This window comes from Corythoichthys intestinalis, chromosome 9, assembly GCF_030265065.1.
Source record: "Corythoichthys intestinalis isolate RoL2023-P3 chromosome 9, ASM3026506v1, whole genome shotgun sequence".
Classification (NCBI taxonomy): domain Eukaryota; kingdom Metazoa; phylum Chordata; class Actinopteri; order Syngnathiformes; family Syngnathidae; genus Corythoichthys; species Corythoichthys intestinalis.
The window spans coordinates 54,833,403-54,852,708 of record NC_080403.1 but is presented as its reverse complement, the minus strand read 5'-3'; the positions used below and the strand labels follow the sequence as shown (position 1 = coordinate 54,852,708).

The 19,306-nt window shown below is 43.3% G+C and overlaps 1 protein-coding gene across 1 annotated transcript in view; it reads right to left on the bottom strand.

Annotated features, from left to right (window-relative positions):
• appl1 (adaptor protein, phosphotyrosine interaction, PH domain and leucine zipper containing 1) overlaps positions 1–19,306 on the bottom strand; it is a 38,664-nt gene that overhangs the window by 9,415 nt on the left and 9,943 nt on the right. Inside the window, exons 7-16 of the mRNA XM_057845236.1 lie at positions 15,219–15,277; positions 15,003–15,149; positions 14,832–14,914; positions 10,737–10,898; positions 10,487–10,675; positions 10,241–10,283; positions 10,023–10,171; positions 3,164–3,343; positions 2,928–2,977; positions 2,676–2,850 (exon numbers count right to left, since the gene is read on the bottom strand). Coding sequence (XP_057701219.1) covers positions 2,676–2,850; positions 2,928–2,977; positions 3,164–3,343; positions 10,023–10,171; positions 10,241–10,283; positions 10,487–10,675; positions 10,737–10,898; positions 14,832–14,914; positions 15,003–15,149; positions 15,219–15,277 — 1,237 coding nt within the window. The remainder of the gene's footprint in view (positions 1–2,675; positions 2,851–2,927; positions 2,978–3,163; positions 3,344–10,022; positions 10,172–10,240; positions 10,284–10,486; positions 10,676–10,736; positions 10,899–14,831; positions 14,915–15,002; positions 15,150–15,218; positions 15,278–19,306) is intronic.

Here is a 19,306-nt window from a genome sequence, read left to right as displayed (position 1 = left end):
GGGAACCTCTGGGTACTTCACAATACAATATGATACGACACAAGGCTAACAATTCGAGGATACTCCACAAAACAACTAATAAACAGAAAAAACAAGCTATTTTCAAACTTCTGAGTTTATCACTACTAGATGTCCAATCAGTTTGAACTGGGAGGATGGCAGCGAATGAACATTCGTTCAAAATTCTAATGAGATGCCATTGACGGCCATGGACGTCATTCCATTCATTTCTTATGGCCCAAATTTCCACTTTCATTTTTAATGACAGAAAAACATGGGTGGTTGTGATTTTTGACCAAAATCCTACCATTACAGCCCATTGACATTCAACTGGCGCCCAAATAAGTAGATTTCATTGACAGCCATGTACGTCCATGCCATTGACACTAATGTACGTACACGCCATTGACGGCCATGTATGTCAATTCTATTAATGCCAATGTAATTGCCAATTGATGCCGTTGACGTCCACGTACTTCAAAATATTGACAAGAAATAAAGTAATATCAACAGGAAGTGACCCTGAAATGTCCCTAAATCAGGCATGAAAATGGGTCAAGGGTTAAAAAGGTGAGAAAGGTGTGGAGGAAATATGTTCCAGTACACTGTACACCCCAAAAAAATATTGAGCTCTGTTGACCCACACTGTGTTTCAGCAGGGCCGTGCAGAGACCGGTGGAGGGGCGGGTGCTCGTAGATCAAAAGGGGCACATGAACAAGTATTCAATACACCTTAAAACAACATAACTTCAATTTTAACCAACTTTAGATAATAATTGGCTGCGACTGTGACATCCCTACGAGGCATGTCTATGTAATGAAATATAAAGATTAAAAAAATAAAAATAAAAAAAAAAAAAGACTCCCCAGTGGCGTTTAGTTTTAAAGCTTTCTTAATTTCTTTCTCTCTCAATAACGATGGAGGTAGATTTGTTTTTATTATTCAATCAAAAAACAAAGTTACTTCTACCAAAAACAAAGTTGCTTCAATCAAAATACAGTATATACTTTTAATCCCAAAAAAGTCACTTCAATAAAAAAATTTGTTTTTGATTGCAAAAATAAATTTGAGACAAAAAAAGCATTTGAAAACTATTTTTCTTGATTGAAACAAATTTTTCCATTGAAGTAATGTTTTGTGTTTGGGACACATTTTGGCTAGGACATTTGTGTCTTTATTATTCAATCAAATAAGTTGCTTCAAACAAAAAAATATATATAAAAAGAAAAACTTTGCACATGTGTCAATCACCGTTTAACAAAGCCTGAGAGGGTTTGAGTAGACTCACTATGAAGCATTTAATAAAGCCAAGCATTTTCTTACTACTTTATTCTTGTTTGAAAATAATTCGGTGGGGCAGTAACATGTTTAAAACTTGTGCTTGAAAACCATTTATAAATGATACTTTGGTGAAAAAACATGTCTTATATATATGTATCTTTTTTCCTATGTAAAATCTGAATAAATACATTGAACACACACAAAAAAATGGGGGGGGGGGGGAGCTACTTCGCGGTTTTCACTTATTGCGGCAGGTTCTGGTCCCCATTAACCGTGAAAAACGAGGGATCCCTGTATTTCTGAAAAGCTTAGCAAGAGTCATTCCCACCACTCGTCGGGCCGGTGTTGTGCCGACACGGGCCGTCAGCTCAAGTCACAACCGAAAATAACGCGTCTCAGGCGGACGACGGGAGCGATACGAGGCGCCCCCCTCCATCAGAGAGCATGCCGCTTAATTTGACTCAACAGTGTGTTTCTTCGTCTATATTACTGCTAAATACACAAGCTTGACGCCAATTTAACGGGAGCTATTTTTTTTTCATGGGAGATTTGGCTAGCTCTGGCAGTGTTCAACGCAAGCTGCAACGAATGGCAGTAACTTTTTTATATCGCAAAATGTGAAAACGATTGAAACCATTACTCACCAAATTCAATCTGCTGGCAAATACAGGCAAGTGTGTATGCTGCGCTCTGGTCTGCCCCGGTGTGGATAAGGCCTTGTTTTTGTTTTCGCAGCTTTGCAATGCAACCAAAGGCTCTCCGAGCACTCTATGGTCATGTACTGCGTTTAACGAGTGGAGGGTGGCTTGACCGCAGTGTACACGTAAGGAGTGCACGCGTTTGGAATAATGGAACGCAGCTTGGGCCGATGATTGGTTCTCGTCAGCGAAGCATCTCGAAGGATTTGCTAACTGTCCAAGTGTCACTTTTTTAAAGAACCGATTTCTTAAGTGCTCAGTTTACATACTAAGTTAATCACATGATGATAATAATTAAATAAAACCTCCCGACCCCCCCCCCCCCCCCCCCCAAAAAAAGAATTTCTTCTCGGATCTACGCAATTCACGTAGGTCGCCCTTTTTGACTTCAAAACGGCGAATTTCGCCGAAAGGTGAGAGATTTTCATGCCTGCTAAATCAACAAGAAGTGACCCGTTATCAAACAGAAGTGATAAAATGCCACCAAATCAATGGAAAGTGACCCCATGGGGTTTACCTGCCTCAGCAAAGCTACAATCGCAATTTCTCCAGAAATTGCATTTTCTAAATAATTCCAAAATTCCTGTCAACTTTTAATCTATTTATTCCAAAATCATGGCGGGCTTCCGCACCAACAGGCTTTCCAAGTTTTCTGAAGTAAACCTTGAAATTAGGTTAGAGACCGAGATCGTTACTTGAGCGAGTCGCAGGTGACCAGCAGGTGCGACTCGGTCATCCTGAAGATGTTGTGAATGGCGCGCGCCGCCAAGATCTGCCTCATTGTCTCGGGGATGACGTCGGCCGACTCGGCGTTCTTCACCTCCATGGAGCCCAGGAAGCGAACGATGAAGAGCTGGTGCAGGATCGAGTCTGAAACACCACGAAAGATGGAAATGCTTTACAAAGCCACAAGAGGCAGCGACGGACTCTCGGAGAGCATAGCGTACCTTCACTGTCCTCTGTTCTGTCACCGGACTCCCCGAACGGATTGCTTCTTCTGTGGGTGATCAAACTAACATGAAGTACAGTATTTTGCAGACGAGAAGTCGCTACTTTCAATCTTTCAGTGGCTACTAGAGTGGACGCCTTTTCAAAAGTTATCTTCTATGTCTAGGTCTATATGAACGTAATGATTCATTCATGAAAATGTTCATGTAAAAGTCAGGCGCGGAATGAAGCCTACCTGCCAGCCTGCGCCGCTGTCTTGCCGTGCCCGGCGTTCTCCTCGCTGACGGGAGAGATGATGTCAAACTGGATGGGCATCTCCGGGGCGACCAGCGCGTCCAAGGAAAGGGCGGAAAGGGCGGGTGACGGCTCGGAACCTAGCGAGCTGATGCTTCCCGTTCGGACGGTGTGGCCCTTGCTGAAAACGGGGGAAAAAAAGAAAATGAATGAGGAGAATAATTATAGATTTTTTTCCCACCAATTAAAAAACAAATTAAAAGTACTTTGAATTTTAAAAAAAAAAAAAAAATTCAAAACTTTTTTAAAATAGGAAATTTTACTGCTTTTTTCCTTCTTTGTTTTCAAATATTTTGAATTATTTTTTAAAAATAATCATATTTTAAAAAGCATTTTTTTAAACAAGGTTTTTTTGAATTGAATAGTTTTGAACAATAAATATCTGAAGAAAAAAGGAAATATTTAAATTTTTAATAGATAAAATGATAAAAGCTACAGTGGGGAGAACAAGTATTTGATACACTGCCGATTTTGCTGGTTTTCCCACTTGCAAGCCATGTAGAGGTCTGTAATTTGTATCATAAGTTCTCTTCAACTGTGAGGGACGGAATCTAATACAAAATTCCAGAAAATCACATTGTATAATTTGTAAATGATAAATTCTTATTTAACTGAATGAAATAAGTATTTGATACATTACCAACTAGTAAATATTTCAGCTCTTAGTTCTTTTTTAAGAACCCCTCCTGTTCTCCACTCATTACCGGAAGTAACTGCACCCGTTTGAACTTGTTACCTGTACAAAAGACACCTGTTCACATGCTCAAACAAACAAACTCCAACCTCTCCACAATGGCCAAGACCAAAGAGCTTTGTAAGGACATCAGGGATAAAATAATAGATCTGCACAAGGCTGGGGTGGGCTACAGGAAAATAGGCAAGCAGCTTGGTAAGAAGGTAACAACTGTTGGAGCGATTATTAGAAAATGGAAGAAGTTCAAGTTGACGGTCAATCTGCCTCGTTCTGGGGCTCCATGCAAGATCTCACCTCGTGGGGCATCACTGATCATGAGGAAGTTGAGGGTTCAGCCCAGAGCTACACGGCAGGACCTGGTCAATGACCTGAAGAGAACTGGAACCACAGTCTCGAACAAAACCATCGGAAACACATTACGCTGCCATGGATCAAAATCCTACAGCGCACGCAAGGTCCCGCTGCTGAAGCCAGTGCATGTCCAGACACGTCTGAAGTTTGCCACTGACCATCTGGATGATCCAGAGGAGCAATGGGAGAAGGTCATGTAGTCGGATGAGAACAAAATGGAACTTTTTGGTCTAAACTCGGCTCGTCGTGTTTGGAGGAAAAAGAAGGATGAGTACAACCTCAAGAACACCATCCCAACCGTGAAACATGGAGGAGGAAACATCATTTTTTGGGGCCGTTTCTCTGCCAAGGGTACAGGACGACTGCACCGTATTGAGGGGAGGATGGATGGGGCTATGTATCGCCAGGCTGACAACCTCCTTCCTTCAGTGAGAGCCCTGAAGATGGGTCGTGGCTGGGTCTTCCAGCATGACAACGAGCCAAAGCACACAGCCAAGGCAACAAAAGAGTGCCTCCATAAGAAGCATCTTAAGGTCCTGGAGTGGCCTAGCCAGTCACCAGATCTGAACCCGATAGAAAAGCTATGGAGGGAGCCTAAAGTCCGTGTTGCCACGAAACCTGAAGGCTCTGGAGAAGATCTGCATGGAGGAGTGGGCCAAAATCCCTGCTGCAGTGCGCGCAAACCTTGTCAAGGACTACAGGAAACGTTTGGTATCTGTAATAGCAAACAAAGGTTTCTGTACCAAATATTAAGTTCGATTTTTGTGATGTATCAAACACTTATTTCATGCAATTAAATGCAAATTTATTATTTAAAAATCATGCAACGTGATTGTTTTTTTGTATTAAATTCCGTCCGTCACAGTTGAAGAGAACTTATGATACAAATTACAGACCTCTACATGCTTTGCAAGTGGGAAAACCAGCAAAATCGGCAGTGTATCAAATACTTGTTCTCCCCACGGTAGATGCGTTTTAAACGGCCGCCATCTTAAAGCAGGAGACTTCCCTAATAGGCTGTTGTGAACCTTCCAAGTGAACCTAATTAACTTTTTTTTTTTTAAATACTCCTAAATCGGCAAAATCTTGACTTGAATCTATCTTCAAAACAGTTTTAAAACGTTCACATGTCGAAAGTAGACAGAAGGGAAATTATGGAATGACGGGAGCAATTTTAACAACTTTAACAGTTGATTCGCAAAATTAAATGAATTGAATGTAGTTTAAAGCTACTGATACAGAATGGGGACTTGAGTGTTTTATTTACAGTTTTAAAGTGTTAACTTGATCCTGAAATAGTCGTTTATCTAAACCTGAGAGGCTTTTTATACAATTATTGTAACAAATGCACGAAACATTAAAAGCATCTAATAGCTTGGGGGGATTTGTGGGATTTTCCACTGAGGTTGTTTGTGTTTTGCTTTTTTAAGACAGTTTACAATATTATTTTCACGTTTTACTGACTGACTATGCCTTTTCTGTTTGTTATTTATAATGTTTTGTGTTTGTCACTGAATAAACAGGTCAGTTTCTTTTTACCAACCGTTGTGTGTTATTCAAACTCACCTAATTCAGCCGGCTAGTTGTTATCAAGAGTACTAAAACATGGTCCCCCAGGATTGTTAAATCTAAATTCAAGACTTTTAAGACCTTTTTTAATGCCATTTCAACTGAAAATTAATACTTTTCTCGCACCCATTATTTAGATGATATTGAATCATTTTAAATAAATTAAGCACTGAACATCAATTTTAACCTCAATTACTAAGTGTGTTTGACAAAAGAATGCACATATATTGAAGATAAAATGAAAACACATTTAAAGTAACACTATAAAGTCTGTCAGAATTTTTTAAACACACACACGCACACAATAATTATGGACAAAAAGAGGAGAAGGACAGGACTCAGACCAGCCATCTTCTGTAACAGGCTAGCCGCTAGTGCACCTGCCAAGACCCCAGTGAACCTGGCTAACTCTTGAGTTAAAACGGCGAAATTCACATTAATTCGAAAGGCAAACCGAAATGTTTCAGCAGATCCACTGCCTTTGCATGACCCATAAACTGCAACCGAAAGTACCTGGATCTAACTTGAGCCCCTATCACATACTCTAAAACAACGGAAATATCGCGGGACTTAACCGTGCAGCAGTTGTGTGTGAAAACAATTTCCCGTGTCGACTGACATGGGAAGCAGTGTGCGTGAAAGCAGGCGTTAAATTCCCGGGTCACAGCAGATGGCTGATGACTTAAATACAGTGCCTTGCAAAAGTATTCGGCCCCCTTGAATCTTGCAACCTTTCGCCACATTTCAGGCTCCAAACATAAAGATATGAAATTTAATTTTTTTGTCAAGAATCAACAACAAGTGGGACACAATCGTGAAGTGGAACAACATTTATTGGATAATTTAAACTTTTTTAACAAATAAAAATCTGAAAAGTGGGGCGTGCAATATTATTCGGCCCCTTTACTTTCAGTGCAGCAAACTCACTCCAGAAGTTCAGTGAGGATCTCTGAATGATCCAATGTTGTCCGAAATGACCGATGATGATAAATAGAATCCACCTGTGTGTAATCAAGTCTCCGTATAAATGCACCTGCTCTGTGATAGTCTCAGGGTTCTGTTTGAAGTGCAGAGAGCATTATGAAAACCAAGGAACACACCAGGCAGGTCCGAGATACTGTTGTGGAGAAGTTTAAAGCCGGATTTGGATACAAAAAGATTTCCCAAGCTTTAAACATCTCAAGGAGCACTGTGCAAGCCATCATATTGAAATGGAAGGAGCATCAGACCACTGCAAATCTACCAAGACCCGGCCGTCCTTCCAAACTTTCTTCTCAAACAAGGAGAAAACTGATCAGAGATGCAGCCAAGAGGCCCATGATCACTCTGGATGAACTGCAGAGATCTACAGCTGAGGTGGGAGAGTCTGTCCGTAGGACAACAATTAGTCGTACACTGCACAAATCTGGCCTTTATGGAAGAGTGGCAAGAAGAAAGCCATTTCTCAAAGATATCCATAAAAAGTCTCGTTTAAAGTTTGCCACAAGCCACCTGGCAGACGCACCAAACATGTGGAAGAAGGTGCTCTGGTCAGATGAAACCAAAATTGAACTTTTTGGCCACAATGCAAAACGATATGTTTGGCGTAAAAGCAACACAGCTCATCACCCTGAACACACCATCCCCACTGTCAAACATGGTGGTGGCAGCATCATGGTTTGGGCCTGCTTTTCTTCAGCAGGGACAGGGAGGATGGTTAAAATTGACGGGAAGATGGATGCAGCCAAATACAGGAACATTCTGGAAGAAAACCTGTTGGTATCTGCACAAGACCTGAGACTGGGACGGAGATTTATCTTCCAACAGGACAATGATCCAAAACAAAGCCAAATCTACAATGGAATGGTTCAAAAATAAACATATCCAGGTGTTAGAATGGCCAAGTCAAAGTCCAGACCTGAAGACTGCTGTTCACAAACACTCTCCATCCAACCTCACTGAGCTCGAGCTGTTTTGCAAGGAAGAATGGGCAAGAATGTCAGTCTCTCGATGTGCAAAACTGATAGAAACATACCCCAAGCGACTTGCAGCTGTAATTGGAGCAAAAGGTGGCGCTACAAACTATTAACGCAAGGGGGCCGAATAATATTGCACGCCCCACTTTTCAGTTTTTTATTTGTTAAAAAAGTTTAAATTATCCAATAAATGTTGTTCCACTTCCCGATTGTGTCCCACTTGTTGTTGATTCTTGACAAAAAATTAAAATTTTATATCTTTATGTTTGAAGCCTGAAATGTGGCGAAAGGTTGCAAGGTTCAAGGGGGCCGAATACTTTTGCAAGGCACTGTATCATAGCGGCGGCCCATGTAACTTCCTCCCCCTTCGCAGTAAGAGCAAAAGCGGTAAACAAACATCGCAATTATAAACATAGCAAGCTAGAAACAGCTAAATTAAACTCAAAACATGACCAAAATTAAAATGTCAATTATTACGTCGGGCCGGGCCAGGGTTCTTTCTCACTAACTTTTTAAATAACGATATATCAACGATGTATGAATGATAAACTAAGGAATACTTGTTATAAAATAAATAATTTGGATTTAAAAAAAAAGATGGCGCTGTATGGTCATTGCAGAGCCAGAGCGTGCCTATACGCCCTTTTTAATCTTCCCCTCTGCCGCAAAACCGCATCTGTTTATTTATATTTAACACACTTTTCCAGCGTTAGTTCGTTGTGTAAATACATTTATAATGATAAAAAAAATTCGTAGTCTATTTTAACATTAGGAAAACGTGCGGGGTTTTTTTCTGCCAAATGAAAATTCGTTACAAAAGACAGTTACGACATCGGGAACGCTCTGGAACAAAACGCAATGTGACCAACATTGTGACAGCTGATGCCGACCAAAAATGACGTAATATCCGAAACAGATCACCAATGGACTCATTTGAAGTATATGGGGATGGCGTGGCTCAGTGGTGAAGTCGTTGTCCCCCAACCCAGATGTTGTGTGTTCGATTCTCCACCCTGATGAACTCGCCTAAGTAGTGTCGCCAGTCGGTAGATGGCAATGTAGTGGAAAGCGCTTTGAGTACCTTGAGAGGTAGAAAAGCGCTATACAAGTATAACTCATTTATCATATGAATGGTAGTCTGTTTTGGTGTTCAGAATCCACAATACTTGTTCTGCCTGCAGGGTTTTCGTCCCACCGGCAAACGGATGCATTCCCGATGCAGAGATGGATGGATTCTCCGTTTTGCCGGTTGTGGTGGTTTGGCACGCACAAGTTGCATTTCGATTTGTCGTGCAGTGCATGGTTAAAATTATGTGTGTCATCTTCGTTATTGATTTAAAAAAACTTCGTCACGGATATAATCTTGAAAATTAAGACCAGGGTGAAAAAAATTCCAGACTTACAACTGCTAATGTAATACTTTTAATACCTTTATTAAAGGAAAACTAAATTCAATGCTTTTTTAATACTTTTAATAACCCGCGGGTACCATGTAAAGCTCTTTTCAACATGAGTCTGACAACTAAGTAAGGAGGCTAAATAACTTTAAACTTAAACACATGCTCAGATTGGCCGGTATCGGACAGTATCGGTATCGGATCGGAAGTGCAAAACAATATCGGTATCGGATCGGAAGTGCAAAAACCTGGATCGGGACATCCCTAATTTTAAATGATAAATAATTGATCCAAACAAAGAAATAATGAAAAAGTTAAAAAGGGTCAATATATGAAAATCTTGACCACTCCTTGATGTCTGCGATTTCTGCATCACGACCCTTGTTATATGACCATGTGTCACCCATAAAATCCCCCAAAAATCCACCTGTGGCTATTCACAGCTGTGTCTTGACACTCGGTGATACATGCTTCATGGAGTTTTCGGATCGAAAAGAGGTAAGTACGCGATTATATCTCGTTAAAATCGTGGCGTCTTTAATTCTGCTCTCTCATGCGGTCACCTCCAGTTAGGATTTTGCTGTTTACATTTTTTTTTAAATGCCCTCCCGTTCAAATTTTTTATTCCCCCAGAGAATTGAGATTTTAAGCTTTTCAATGATGTATCACACGTGCATGTTGGACAATTTTGAAGCTTGGCCAAATTGGGAGCAAAACTTCAAGTCACCTGAGTGTTTTCCGCCATATACTTTTTGTTTTGAATGAAAAGAAAATTAAAAAATAACATAAAAAATGTATTTTACAAATGAAAAAGAATATTTCCTGTGTTTTAACCTGGCGGGCCGCATGCTGTCGTGTCTCTGCTGGAAGGACGGCGACGGCGTGACCGCTTCAATAGCTGATTGGTTGACTCTGGCCGCCACTTCCTCCGCGTTCTCACTCAGGTAGATGCGTCTGGAGATGTTGTTGATGGTGGCGATCCACTGGGGCGGCACAAAAATGGTGCTTAGAGAAATTCCCGCAACAGGAGGTGAAGTCATTTACTCCCTTACCTCCTCGCAGTCTTTCCTGCTCTCTGCCTGCAGGGTCACCATTCTGCCAAATGAAAAACGCATTCGGATTTTGGGGAACTTTTTACTTTTAGTCCTTATTATTATTACTAGGAGGTTCTTTGCTGTTTTTATGCAGAGATTTTGCCTTTTTTATTATTTTTCTTTTGTGCTCTACGCATTTTTCTTCCTAGTCCTCCAAAATGAGTTTCACTTTGCGACATGATTTTCGTGGCCGTCTCTCCTTACTTCTTGCCATCGAAGGCCGTGACCTGGAAGCAGAAGCGTCTGTCGTCGCAGTCGACGGCCATGACAGATGCATTGTCCAGGTCGGTGACCAGGCCGCCGGCCACTTCGCCTCGGCCCTGCTGCATCAGGTTTCCGCCCTGGGTGAAGAAGTACTGGCGCTCCCATGACGTGGACACCAGACCCGTCCTACTGTAAACGGATGTGGCTTCAGTAGATTTGTTTTTGGGGGTATATCTCTCAGCGTACTTACTTGCGAATGTAGAGGTAGCCCTGCTTTTGGGTGAGGTTGCGGCAAACGGGCGAGTGCACCTGGTCCGGGTCGCAAGGGGCGTAGAGCGGGTCGCACGACCTCTCCATCTCTTCGATGGTCTCCTGCATGTGGCCCGCCTCCTGCTCCATCTCACGACGCACACTTCAATCAAGGATTCGAGTGGCTAAGCAGTCTTTTTTTTTTTAACTAATTGGCTGCCATTGACGGCGACAGACGTCCAAAGAGAGCAAGTTTTTGTCAAAAACATTCAATTCTACCAAAATTTGACATTTTCAACAGCCCCATTCATTTCTAATGGCACATTTAACCCCCACCAAAACGTTTCCATTTTATACTAATGATTTTTCAACTTGAACAGAAAAATCTCCATTGGTGGTCTTTAATTTGGACAACTGAAAAAGTCATCGTATTGCCCCAAAATTAACAAGTGACCCAAAAAAAAAAATCAACAAAAAGTGGCACAAAAGAACCCGAGAAACCCACCAAAAAGACCCGGAGTGCCTAAAATCAACCATAAATGATCCAAAACGAACAGGAAATGTCCTGTAAGTACCTTAAAGGGAACCTCAGACTTCAATTCAATTCAATTCCTTGCCCCCAATTTTTTTATATTAAAATTAGGGCTGTCAAAATTATCGCGTTAACGGGCGGTAATTAATTTTTTAAATTAATCATGTTAAAATATTTGACGCAATTAACGCAGAGCCCCGCTCAGACAGATTTAAATGACAGTACAGTGAAACGCTCACGTTGTGTTTTATGGAGTTTTGCCTCCCTCTGCTGGCGGTTGGGTGCGACTGATTTTATGGGCTTCAGCACCCATGAGCATTGTGTAAGTAATTATTGACATCAACATTGGGGGGCTACTGGTTTATTTTTTGATTGAAAATTTTACAAATTTTTTTAAAACGAAAACATTAAGAGGGGTTTTAATATAAAATTTCTTTAACTTGTACTAACATTTTTCTTTTAAGAACTACAAGTCTTTCTATCCATGGATCGCTTTAACAGAAAGTTAATAATGTTAATGCCATCTTGTTGATTTATTGTTATAATAAACAAATACAGTCCTTATGTACCGTACGTTGAATGTATATATCCATCTTGTGTCTTATCTTTCCATTCCAACAATAATTTACAGAAAAATTTATAATACCGGTAATCAGTACATGTTTTGACTTACAGAGGGTGCCATGTTTAACGCGGGCAATGCACGCTGGGGGTGATGACGCAGTTGGCCTGGACTGGGAGAATAGCTGTGCCAGCTAGCAAGCGAAGCTAGTATGACGACTGGCATGATTTTGTCACCTTCTGCTGCTGGTCAGATTGTTTTGTTACAAAGATGGGATGAGATGGGATGTGGGATGAGTTCGCAACGTCGTACCTACAGTGGGGAGAACAAATATTTGATACACTGCCGATTTTGCTGGTTTTCCCACTTGCAAGCCATGTAGAGGTCTGTAATTTGTATCATAAGTTCTCTTCAACTGTGAGGGACGGAATCTAATACAAAAATCCATAAAATCACATTGTATAAATTTTAAATGATACATTTGTATTGAACTGCATGAAATAAGTATTTGATACATTACCAACTAGTAAATATTTCAGCTCTTAGTCTTTTTTAAGAACCACTCCTGTTCTCCACTCATTACCGGAAGTAACTGCACCTCTTTAAACTTGGTACCTGTATAACAGATACCTGTTCACATGCTCAAACAAACAAACTCCAACCTCTCCACAATGGCCAAGACCAAAGAGCTGTGTAAGGACATCAGGGATAAAATAATAGACCTGCACAAGGCTGGGATGGGCTACAGGAAAATAAGCAAGCAGCTTGGTGAGAAGGTAACAACTGTTGGAGCGATTATTAGAAAATGGAAGAAGTTCAAGTTAACGGTCAATTTGCCTCGTTCTGGGGCTCCATGCAAGATCTCACCTCGTGGGGCATCACTGATCATGAGGAAGGTGAGGGATCAGCCCAGAACTACACGGCCGGACCTGGTCAATGACCTGAAGAGAGCTGGAACCACAGTCTCCAAGAAAACCATCGGAAACACATTACGCCGTCATGGATTAAAATCTTACAGCGCACGCAAGGTCCCGCTGCTGCATGTCCAGACACGTCTGAAGTTTGCCACAAACCATCTGGATGATCCAGAGGAGCAATGGGAGAAAGTCATGTGGGTGGTCGGATGAGACCAAAATTGAACTTTTTGGTCTAAACTCGGCTCGTCGTGTTTGGAGGAAAAAGAAGGATGAGTACAACCCCAAGAACACCATCCCAACCGTGAAACATGGAGGAGGAAACATTTTTTGGGGCTGCTTCTCTGCCAAGGGTACAGGACGACTGCACCGTATTGAGGGGAGGATGGATGGGGCTATGTATCGCCAGATCTTGGCTGACAACCTCCTTCTTTCAATGAGAGCCCTGAAGATGGGTCGTGGCTGGGTCTTCCAGCATGACAACGAGCCAAAGCACACAGCCAAGGCAACTAAAGAGTAGCTCCGTAAGAAGCATCTTAAGGTCTTGGAGTGGCCTAGCCAGTCACCAGATCTGAACCCGATAGAAAATCTATGGAGGGAGCTAAAAGTCCGTGTTGCCCGGCAGCAGCCCCGAAACCTGAAGGCTCTGGAGAAGATCTGCATAGAGGAGTGGGCCAAAATCCCTGCTGCAGTGTGTGCAAACCTTGTCAAGGACTACAGGAAACGTTTGGTATCTGTAATGGCAAACAACGGTTTCTGTACCAAATATTAAGTTAGATTTTTGTGATGTATCAAACACTTATTTCATGCAATTAAATGCAAATTTATTATTTAAAAATCATACACCATGATTTTCTGTTTTGTATTAGATTCCGTCCCTCACAGTTGAAGAGAACTTATGATACAAATTACAGACCTCTACATGCTTTGCAAGTGGGAAAACCAGCAAAATCGGCAGTGTATCAAATACTTGTTCTCCCCACTGTATATCCAGTTCCAGCTCATCAGCAGTGTCTTTAAACCAATCCCAGGTGGCTTGCCGAGAAATTGACTTGCTGCCATTTGACAGTTTGTATTGTTTTTTTGTTTTTGTTTGTCTGCCTCTCACTACCCCGACCTACCAGTTAAACTAATTTTACAAACTTTAAAAAAAAAAATATTAAAAGGGGTTTGAATATCAAAATATTAAATATTAAAATTAACATGGACGTGACCTACAATTACCTCGTTGGCTGCCACTGATGGTGACAGACGTCCAAAAGATTGGAATGGAGCGAACGGTTGTAAAAATTCACAAGGCGCACAACATTTATTAGCCAATTTTTGGCAAAACATACAAATAATTTGTCATATATATATTTAATGGTTTATTCATTTCAAAAGCCACATTCAACTCCCAGAAAAACGTTTCCATTCATTCCATTTCATTTTCAGCTCAGACCAGCAAAAAATGGTGGTCAGTATTTTTGACAAAAAAATATATGAAATCCGATAATTACCTCCGTGAAGTTGGCGCCCCATCAGAAACAATTTTATATAAAAATGATGTCAATCATTTGTGCTTATTTGTGCTGGAAAAAAGTTTTGTTTTACGGTTAGTGTTTTTACAATATTTACAATTCTTATAGAGGTCAATCTGAGGTCAACCAGTCCACCAATTTGATTTAAAATGGTGTCATTCCTTTATGCTGGTTTAAATCAATTCAAACTAACGGAAACTGACCCAAAATATACAGAAAGTGACCTGTGAATGCCACAAAATGAAGTGAGCAAAAACAAACAGAACGTGACCCGTACATCACCCAACATCAACAGGAACAACAAGTGACCTGGAAATAAAAACTTTTTTATGGATAATTCACTGAAAAAATTCCAATGAATTTAGAATTTCTAGGCTGTCAATGCAACTACTTATGAAAAATTTGGAGAAAATTCGTCCAGAAAATTTCAATTTTAGGTCCGCCATTCTTTAATGTTTTATGGAAAATTTAGAGCATATTTTCTAGCAAATTTGAGAATTTTAAATTTCTTCTCAAATGGATTGGACATCTATCGGCATCAATGCCAGCTTACGAATAGCTTCCTTACTTTTGTACGCTGGTCCCGATGGTGGCCAGGAAGTCCTCCCACTGTTGGCTGAGGTTTTCTGAGCCCATCTTGAAGAAACTAATCTGCGGAAAAAAACAAAAAAGGAGGATGGAAAAAATGGAAAGACATCAACCACCGAGCGTCCATTTTGGGACATCGCAAAGCGCGCACCTGCGCCTGCATGTATCCCAGCAGCGGCTCCAGCAGCGCCGTCTTCTTCTTGTACTGCAGCGTGTTGAGGGAGCGGAAGTAGTGCATCATGGTGTGGTGCTGCTTCTTGCGAGATGTGTAGACGTCCTCAACAGCCTCGGCGCGCATCTGCGTTACAAGCGACGGGTCAGCTTCTCGCGCGGCACTGCGGGAAGTCTCGCGTTTTGAGGCGCTAACCTTGTCGTTATCCTTCCTTTTGGACAGGCGGCTATATCGGTTGATGGCCGTGTCATGATCTGTGGCGAGGACAGTGTTTTGAGTGAGGAGCTCCCTCTACAGTTTGGAAGCGTTACTGAAGTGTGACCTGATTTAAGAGTTTTAGGCGGCTCGTGTCAGCGTTAGGCTTTTTTCTTCTGCTTTGACATTTCCAAAAAAATCTCAGTACTTTAGTTATTACTTTCTGTTATTTTAACATTAACATTAACATTTTATTTTACATATTCGTTTCTGTCTCTCTGTGTTGAACTCAAGAACGAATAATAGAATTATCAAACTTACAGGATATGTTTGAAATATGAAATGAGATGTGATTAAATGTTGGGGTATTGAGGTCAAAGGTCACAGAGAAAAAATGTATTAGTATGTTTGTATGTTAACTCAAGAATGAATACATGGTTTATTCTTAAACTTGTAGGATATGTTTCTATTCAGAAACGGAAGAGGTGAATACATTTTGGTGTCATGAGGTCAAAGGTCACAACCCCTACTTGAAATAGTACGTTTCTGTTCAAGATAACTCCTGCACAAAGAAAGGGATTATTGTCAATTTTGCAGGATTTTTTTTTAAAACCGTGATTAAGTTTGGGGTCATAAGGTCACAGAGGTCAGAAAAGGATTTTTGCTACAAATAAAAAAATAAAGGGATTATTATCAAATTTGCAGGGTATGTTTATAATATAGAATGGAAGAGGTGAATACATTTTGGGGTCATGAGGTCAAAGATCACAGTGGTTAGAAAAGGAATACCGCAATAACCCAAGAATGAATGAAGGGATTATGATCAAAGTTGCAGGATATGTTTGTCATATGAAACGGAATTAAATTTGGGGTCATGAGGTCACAGAGATCAGAAAATAAATTTTTTCACAACTCAACAACGGATTATGGCATTATTATCGAACTTGCATGATATGTTTGTAAATGAAACGGAAGAGGTGATTAAACTTTGGGGTCTTGAGGTCAAAGGTCACGGGGTTAGAAAAGGAATCTCGCCATTATTTCATGTATAAAGGTATTATTATCAAATTTGCTGGTTATTTTTCTAATATGAAAAGGAAGAGGTGAATAAATTTTGGGGTTATGAGGTCAAAGTTCACAGGGGTTTGAAAAGGAATTCCGCATAACTAAGGGATTATTATCAAAGTTGCAGTATATGTTTGCCATATGAAAAATAAGAGGTGATTAAATCTGGGGTCCTCAGGTCACAGAGGTCAGAAAAGGAATTTTGTCATAACTCAAGAACCGATTATGGCATTATTATCAAACTTGCATGATATGTTTGTGAAATTAAACATCCATCCATCCATCCATCCATTATCTTCCGCTTGTTCCGGGGTCGGGTCGCGGGGGCAGCAGCTTTAACAGGGAAGCCCAGACTTCCCTCTCCCCAGCCACTTCAACCAGCTCCTCCGGCGGGATCCCAAGGCGTTCCCAGGCCAGCCGAGAGACATAGTCTCTCCAGCGTGTCCTGGGTCGTCCCCGGGGCCTCCCGCCGGTGGGACATGCCCGGAACACCTCTCCAGGGAGGCGTCCGGGAGGCATCCGAACCAGATGCCCGAGCCACCTCAGCTGGCTCCTCTCTACGCGGAGGAGTAGCGGCTCGACGCCGAGTCCCTCCCGGATGACCGAGCTTCTCACCCTATCTCTAAGGGAGAGCCCGGACACCCTGCGGAGGAAACTCATTTCGGCCGCTTGTATCCGGGATCTTGTTCTTTCGGTCACAACCCAAAGCTCGTGACCATAGGTGAGGGCAGGAACGTAGATCGACTGGTAAATCGAGAGCTTTGCCTTTCGGCTCAGCTCCTTCTTCACCACTACGGACCGGTGCAGCGTCCGCATTACTGCAGACGCCGCACCGATTCGCCTGTCGATCTCCCGCTCCCTCCTACCGTCACTCGTGAACAAGACCCCAAGATACTTGAACTCCTCCACTTGGGGCAGGATCTCATCCCCGACCCGGAGAGGGCACTCCACCCTTTTCCGACTGAGGACCATGGTCTCGGATTTGGAGGTGCTGATCTTCATCCCAACCGCTTCACACTCAGCTGCGAACCGCTCCAGTGAGAGTTGGAGGTCACGGCTTGATGAAGCCAACAGCACTAAATCATCTGCAAAAAGCAGAGATTCAATGCTGAGGTCACCAAACCGGACCCCCTCAACGCTTCGGCTGCGCCTAGAAATTCTGTCCATAAAAGTTATGAACAAAATCGGTGACAAAGGGCAGCCTTGGCGGAGTCCAACCCTCACTGGGAACGAATTCGACTTACTGCCGGCAATGCGGACCAGACTCTGACACCGGTCGTACAGGGACCGAACAGCCCTTACCAAGGGGCTCGGTACCCCGTACTCCCGGAGCACCCTCCACAGGATTCCCCTAGGCACACGGTCGAACGCCTTCTCCAAATCCACAAAACACATGTAGACTGGTTGGGCGAACTCCCATGCACCCTCGAGGACCCTGCTGAGGGTGTAGAGCTGGTCTACTGTTCCACGGCCGGGACGAAAACCACACTGCTCCTCCTGAATCCGAGATTCGACTTCCCGACGGACCCTCCTCTCCAGCACCCCTGAATAGACTTTACCGGGGAGGCTGAGGAGTGTGATTCCTCTATAATTGGAACACACCCTACGGTCCCCCTTTTTAAAAAGGGGGACCACCACCCCGGTCTGCCAATCCAGAGGCACTGTCCCCGATGTCCACGCGATGTTGTAGAGGCGTGTCAGCCATGACAGCCCCACAACATCCAGAGCCTTTAGGAACTCCGGGCGGATCTCATCCACCCCCGGGGCCTTGCCACAGAGGAGCTTACCAACCGCCTCAGTGACTTCAACCCCAGAGATCGAAGAGCCCACCTCAGAGTCCCCAGACTCTGCTTCCTCAAAGGAAGGCGTGTCGGTGGAATTGAGGAGGGCTTCGAAGTATTCTCTCCACCGACTCACGACGTCCCGAGTCGAGGTCAGCAGTACACCATCTTCACTATACACAGTGTTAATAGTGCACTGCTTTCCTCTCCTCAGACGCCGGATGGTGGACCAGAATTTCCTCGAAGCCATCCGGAAGTCGTTTTCCATGGCCTCACCGAACTCCTCCCATGTCCGAGTTTTTGCCTCGGCGACTGCCGAGGCCGCAGTCCGCTTGGCCAGCCGGTACCTGTCAGCTGCCTCCGGAGTCCCACAGGCCAAAAAGGCCCGATAGGCCTCCTTCTTCAGCTTGACGGCATCCCTTACCGCTGGTGTCCACCAGCGGGTTCGGGGATTGCCGCCACGACAGGCACCAACCACCTTACGGCCACAGCTCTGATCGGCCGCCTCAACAATGGAGGTGCGGAACATGGCCCACTCGGACTCAATGTCCCCCACCTCCCCCGGGACAAGGGAGAAGTTCTGCCGGAGGTGGGTGTTGAAACTCTTTCTGACAGGGGATTCTGCCAGACGTTCCCAGCAGACCCTCACAATACGTTTGGGCCTGCCAGGTCTGGCCAGCATCTTCCCCCGCCATCGGAGCCAACACACCACCAGGTGGTGATCGGTTGACAGCTCCGCCCCTCTCTTCACCCGAGTGTCCAAAACATGCGGCCGCAAGTCCGATGACACGATTACGAAGTCGATCATCGAACTGCGGCCTAGGGTGTCCTGGTGCCAAGTGCACATATGGACACCCCTATGTTTGAACATGGTGTTCGTTATAGACAAACCGTGACGAGCACAGAAGTCCAATAACAGAACACCACTCGGGTTCTGATCGGGGGGGCCGTTCCTCCCAATCACGCCCCTCCAGGTCTCACTGTCATTGCCCACGTGAGCGTTGAAGTCCCCCAGTAGAACGAGGGAGTCCCCAGAGGGGGCGCTCTCTAGCACACCCTCCAAGGACTCCAAAAAGGGTGGGTATTCTGAACTGCTGTTCGGTGCATAAGCACAAACAACAGTTAGAACCCGTCCCCCCACCCGAAGGCGGAGGGAGGCTACCCTCTCGTCTACCGGGGTAAACCCCAACGTACAGGCGCCAAGCCGGGGGGCAATAAGTATGCCCACACCTGCCCGGCGCC